Source organism: Carlito syrichta, unplaced genomic scaffold, assembly GCF_000164805.1.
Source record: "Carlito syrichta isolate Samal-C Ts95f unplaced genomic scaffold, Tarsius_syrichta-2.0.1 Scaffold305386, whole genome shotgun sequence".
Lineage (NCBI taxonomy): Eukaryota > Metazoa > Chordata > Mammalia > Primates > Tarsiidae > Carlito > Carlito syrichta.
In genome coordinates this window covers 13722-20219 of record NW_007249482.1, presented here as the reverse complement: position 1 = coordinate 20219, position 6498 = coordinate 13722, and the positions used below count along the sequence as shown (strand labels likewise).

At 45.2% G+C, this 6498-nt stretch overlaps 1 protein-coding gene across 1 annotated transcript in view; it reads right to left on the bottom strand.

The window, feature by feature from the left end:
• WWOX (WW domain containing oxidoreductase) overlaps positions 1–6498 on the bottom strand; it is a 286915-nt gene that overhangs the window by 278122 nt on the left and 2295 nt on the right. The window contains exon 2 of the mRNA XM_021714218.1: positions 1112–1176. Within this exon, the coding sequence (XP_021569893.1) occupies positions 1112–1176 (65 nt within the window). The remainder of the gene's footprint in view (positions 1–1111; positions 1177–6498) is intronic.

Here is a 6498-nt window from a genome sequence, read left to right as displayed (position 1 = left end):
CAGACTAACTTGCTGAGAATTTGATCACTTAGTATCTATAGATCAAACTGAGAGAAATTGACATATTGACAATACTGAATGTTCCCACTCATGAACATGAAATATTTCCCCATTTAAATAGATCTTGTTTGATTAGTATCATCAGAGTTTTATAGTATTCCTTACTTAGAACTTGTGCATATGCTATTAAATTTATATTTAAGCACTTCATTATTTGGAGGCTAATGTAGTGTGTTTTTAATTTCAAATGCCAGTTGTTTCTTGCTAGTGCATAAGAAAGTTACAAATGCTTGCATATTTTCCATACCTCGTATCCTGTAACCTAGCTGCAATCACTAGGTGTTTGTTGTTGGTGGTTACTTGACATTTTTACGTAAACAGAGATATCTCCTGTAAACAATAACAATTTCATTTCTTACTTCCCAGGATAAAAGGGGGGAGGGACACCAAAAACTGGAATTTATTAAAAATAATTGTGTATTTATTCTTTTTGTAAACTTTAGTCACCTTCAAAGCACTCTTTTTTTGATGTAATACACCCATCAAGAAGCTTTCTCTACTACTCCAAACAGTTTTTGAACTCGTCAATTTTGATGCCTTTTAGTGCTTCTGCCACTTTTTTTTTTTTGAGTTGGAGTCTCTGTCACCCAGACTGGAGTGCAGTGGCCGTTCCGGCCACTGCAGCCTCGACCTGCTGGGCTCCGGCAATCCTTCCGCCTCAGCCTTCCGAGTAGCTGGAATTACAGGCATACGCTACCACGCCCGGCTGATTTTTTTATTTATTGTAGAGATGAGGTCTCGCTGCCCAGGTAGGTCTCAAACCCAGGGGCTCAAGCAATCCACTCACCTCAGCCTCCCAAAGGTGCGGGATTACAGGCTGAGCCACCGAGCCCGGCTGATACTTTTTTGATTTAGAAACAGTAAGAAATCATCCCACTTCACCCCATGATCCATCTTCTGCCAAATCCCCTAAGCTCCCCAAGGTAACAGTCCAGTCCCTTAATGGCTCTCTACCAGAGAGACACAGTGACCTGTCACCTCTCTGTGACATTTTTCCTATCTAATTAATACTTCAAATACAAGATTCTTTGCTTTATAACAACATACAAACCTCCTGCTACTCGTTTTCTTTTTCCAGTTTTTGGATGTTCCCATTGAGTCTTCTCCTCAGTGTGACTTTAAAAAAAACACACACACACAATAAAATAGTAAGTAAAAAGTAATGCTTAAGAAAAGCAATCAATTGTATTTTTAATCTTTTTTCTCTCCCAGATAATGCTGTCTCTAGAGTAGTAAAAACAGACATTCAGAGAAGAAATATGCAGAACATAAATTTTACTGTTTGCATCAGAAGTTCAAGTGATCCTCCCACCTTAGCCTCCTAAGCAGCTGGAACTCCAAGAGTGCCACCCTGCCCAGTTAAAAAGTATTCATTCTTTCCACAGATGTAACTTCAAAGTGTTTCATTAAGCACTGATTCCTAACTGTTCCCAAGAGGTAGTTAATGCAGTAAAACGGTACCATCACTCATCTAGTTGTGCACCTTTGGTCAAGTCACCAATTTCTTAGCCTCTATTTCCTCATCTGCAAAACTGAAACAATCCTAGTACTGATCTCGGGAGCTCTATGAGGACATCGTATACAAAGGGTTTCACTTAGTATATGGCATATAAAAAGCCCTAAAAAGGGCAAGCTAAATTTTAAACAAATCAATGACATAAACTAGTTTGATTTCTGTGCCAAACTTAATCTTTTACCTCAGAACAACATCCAGAGTTACAAAATAAAATAGTGGGCCAATAACTAGAAATACCTGTTACCAAGTGATAAGGCATCCAGGAAACATACAATTACTTAATCAGGGAAACACCCAGCAGCTGCAAGAGACATCCAAAGAAAGGTTGGATTTCTTAAAAGTTCACACACTTATGCCAAGATAGAAAGTAAAATAGTTTAGTCACTGACATCTAGATGATCAAATTTGAAGAGTCCTTCCTTATCAACTAAAGAAAACAAATACAGAGAGTATAAATCTGCTATAAAATCTTGCAAGATGCAAGCAAGGTGTTTTCATGAACTGCTGGTTTCTGGTCTGTTTTTACAAACTCTTGGTGGCTTGGCAGAGACACACTGGACTCAGCAGACAGAATACCTGAGTTCCCCAAACCAGCTATGTTCAGCCAGCCAGTCTCCCTGGCACTACAGTTGCATGGCAGAGCAGTTGGAAAGGTTAGACACATGAAACCTATGGCAGTGCTTGGAGAATGATTAAATCCTAGTACCAGCTACAGTATTGGGAGCAAAGACAAACTCCTACTTCGCATATGAACCACCACCAAAAATCACTTGCTAAAAGGGGTGCTGACTGCCCAGTAAGGATAACCTACCCTTCATAGGTACAGTGGAAATATTAGTATACCATCTACTCCTTATCCTCGCAAACTGGAGGGAAAAATAATCACATAAATCAAGCACTGGCAAGACACACACAACCTTCCGGTTCCCTGCTTGGCCATGCCTCCTGCTTCAAGGAAAAGATGTAGTTGCATTTTTTGTGGCCCAACGTTAAAAATTGTCCTCATCTCGTAGGCCCACATCAATTAAGCTTAGCACTGAGCTACAAAAGCATCTGCCCTCAAGAATCCATGAAGTGACCCCTAAGGGTAGACTCAATGGCAGGCAGGCTAACACATAAAGGCACCCAGGCCCTCAAACACCCAGCCCCAGACCTGGCCCACAGCAGGCACACACATATAAACATATAGAATGAATAAATACTTTCTAAAGGAGTCATAAAATCCACTCCAAACATTTTTTTATCCAACCTGAAAGACACTTAAGAAACAAAACAGGGCCAGGCATGGTGGCTCACACCTATAATCCCAGCACTTTGAGAGGCCGAGGTGAGAGAAATGCCTGAGCCTACGGGTTCAAAACCAGCATGGGCAACTTGGTCTGAGGTGGAGCTGAGGCAATGATGCTAGTGCTGGGGAGCAGCTGCAAATACACATTAAGGTTTGTGAGGTTTGACTGCACAGAAAACCTGGGCAGTCAGCCTCCAGAATCCTCACTGCCCAATTATTCTCTCTTCACTTCAGGAAAGTCAGGGATCTCCCCCAAGGACAACTGTGTTCTGCAGGGGACAGTGGGCAATGTCTAGAGACTCTTTCTGTGGCCATAGCTATGGGGAGTGGTGTATCAGCACCTTGTGGGTAAGGACCAAAAACACTCACGGCAGCCCCCACAACAAAGAACGTTCCAGCCCCAGATATCACTACTATTGAGGGTAAAAAATCTGGCATAAGCGTGCTCCATCAAAGTCCAGAACACAGGTTCACAGACTTTGTTGTGTTTCTTTCTTTTTTTTTTTTTTTGTAGTTGGAGTCTTACTCTGTCGCCCAGGTTGCAGTGCAGTGGCACACTCACAGCCACCGCAGCCTTGGCCTACTGGGCTCAGGTGATTCTTCCACCTCAGCCTTCCAAGTAGCTGGAAATACAGGCATGTGCCACCACGCCCAGCTAATTTTTTTGATTTACTGTAGAGAAGTAAAAAGTCTCGCCAAGTTGCCCAAGCTGGTCTCGAACCAGCGGGCTCAGGCAATCCTCTCACCTTGGCCTCCCAAAGTGCTGGGATTATAGGCGTGAGTCACCATGCACAGCAGGCATTTGATTCTCATAAGGAGCTCACAACCTAGATCCCTTGCATGTGCAATTCACAATAGGGTTCACACTCCTGTGTGAGTCTAATGCCACCACTGATCTGACAGTAGGCAGAGGTCTGACGGGAATGCAACCAATGGGAAGTGGCTATAAGTACAGATGAAGCTTCACTTGCTTGCTCGCTGCTTACCTCCTACTGTGCAGCCTGGTTCCTAATAAGTCATGGACCATTACTGGTCCGTGGCCTGGAGGTTGGGGACTCCTGAACTAAAGTTAACATGGACAGAACTAAAAACTGTGCCTTTCAATATTTTGTTTGTTTGTTTGTTTGAGTTGGAGTCTCACTCCATTGCCCAGGCTGGAGTGCAGCGGCAGGCTCCCAGACACCACAGCCTCGCCCTGCTGGGCTCCAGCGATCCTTCCACCTCAGCCTTCCAAGTAGCCAGAACTACAGGTGCGTGCTACCACAATAAATTTTTATTTATTGTAGAGACAAGGTCTCGCCAAGTTGCCCAGGTGGGTCTCGAACCCGCAGGCTCAGGCAATCCACTTGCCTCGTCCTCCCAAAGTGCTGAAATTATAGGCTGAGCCACCGAGCCCGGCCACTTTTCAATATTTTTATTTTAGATAGGTATTTATATATAAAAATTAAAAGGTGTTCTTTTTAATAACCTTAAATGGCTTTTTAATAAAGAAAAAATTATGACACATGTCCCCAAGAGGTATCCTACTCTTCCTTAAAAAGAAGTCCTCCTTTATAACTTTTCACTCAATAAACTTGTCATTTAAAGAGATAATTAGTCGAGCTCAGTGGCTCAGCCTGTAATCCCGTGCCTTTGGGAGGCTGCGGTGAGTGGATTGCCTGAGCCTGTGGGTTCGTGACCGGCTTGGGCAGCGAGACCTCATCTCTACAATAAATCAAAAAATTAGCCGGGCATGGTAGCGCGCGCCTGTAGTTCCAGCTACTTGGAAGACTGAGGCGGAAGGATCGCTGGAGCCCAGCAGGTTGAGGCTGCGGTGGCTGGGAGCAACCACTGCACTCCAGTCTGGGTGACAGAGTGAGACTCCAACTCAAAAAAAATAAAAAAATAAAGAGATAATTATCAGTAATTTTGACTTAAACCAAAGGGACCAAAATTAAGTTTACACCACATTACATGAACACCATTCCAAGTATGCTCTTCCAAGGTTTGGTTTTGTCTTAAAACACGGTTTAAGTTAGAGAGATCTACAGCTGACTGTGAGGATGGCCGCCCTGTGGACAAGGAAACCATCAAGGCCGGTTGTCCCTCTGGCTGTCAAGAGGCTTGGGCTTCAGAAGAAGAGGAAGACAAGAGAAGACAATCCAAGAAGGGTCCACACTGAGACTTTGTCCCTCAGTCCCCATGTCCAACAGAAGGGCTGCTTTGGGGCTGCTGGGGGAGAGGGAGGAGAAAGGCTCACCAGTTCTCTCTGGTCGCAGGTCTGTCTTCAGTGGTGGAATGTGTAGTCTCTTCTCACCCCCACCATGGACTTTGGAGCCAGAAGACATGCGGGCCTATGAGGTCTATGAGGGCACCATGGGGCACGTGGGAAAGTGGGAAGGGGCGACAGCACCCACACAACAGGACGATGAGAGTGAGGTAACAAAAGGGTGCTCCACAAGACCCCAACATTCCTGTCTCTGGAAGTGATACTTGTCTTTCTCTTGAGGTTTGGAAAGGCCATGGCTCCCTTTGTGTATTCCCAGGGCCTGGTGAGCCACCTGTCCTCAAGGCCCACAGCTAACCTTCACTAGACGATTCCTGTACTCATCCTTCATGGGTTCATTTCACAGCTCCTGGGTGCTCTGCACTGAGAATACAGAGGTCAACGCACTGCCCTTATGAAGTTTACAATCAGAGAGAGGGAACCAAGAGCAAACAAGAGTATTGATAAGATAGCGACGGATCATGCCAAGTACCAAGAACAGATAAGCAAGGTGAGGGGCACAAGGGCCCGGGGCACCCACAGTCGGGAAAGGTCTCCGGGCAGTGACATTTACGCTCTGAAGGATGAGGAGGAGTCCTTTGTGCACAGATCTCCAAGAGGAAGGACAGCAAGTACCTGTTCAGGAGCCTGCTTGGACCCCTGCAACAGTCTAATGGCTCCCTGCTGGTGGGATTGTCCCTCGACTCTCCAGAGCCAGAAATCCTTCCTAGAGACACACACCTAAATGCCACTCCCTGGCTTCAACGTGGACCCTGGGCCTATCAACACAGTCCAAACTCTGCAGCAAGGCACAGAAGGGCCTCCGTGCACTGGGTCCTTACTCCCTTGCCTCAATCTTCATATTCCTGGACCATCACACAGATCACAGGACCCTGGACAGGGGTCTCCCCTCTTGGGGTTCCCTCTACCTGGGCTGCCTGTCTGGCGTGTACTTTTGTGCTCGAGACACAGCTTGGGTATGCACTCCTCCAGATCATCTCCCTAACGTGCTCATCTATTCACACACGCCTCCTGCTAGATGCTGCTGCTCAGGACATGCTACACTGGTACTATTCCACTATATGTGACTCTGCCCTGTAAAATTTGGTGTTCATTAAGGATGACTACTAGGCCTTCTTTACCTCGGTATCACCAGTACCCTGGCACATAAGATCTGTGGGTTCTGAACAAACCCATCAGAGCTATTTTGGTTTTTTGTTTTTCTTTCTACCTGGCTGCCAAAGACAGCAGTGGTGAACAAGCTTGCATAGATTAGAATCATCTAGCAAGATTTTACAGTACCAGTGGGGGAGGGGAAGGCCCAAACGAACTAAATTAGAATTTCTAAAAGTGGGCCCCAAGAAAAGCTGTTTTTTTTTTTTTTTTTTT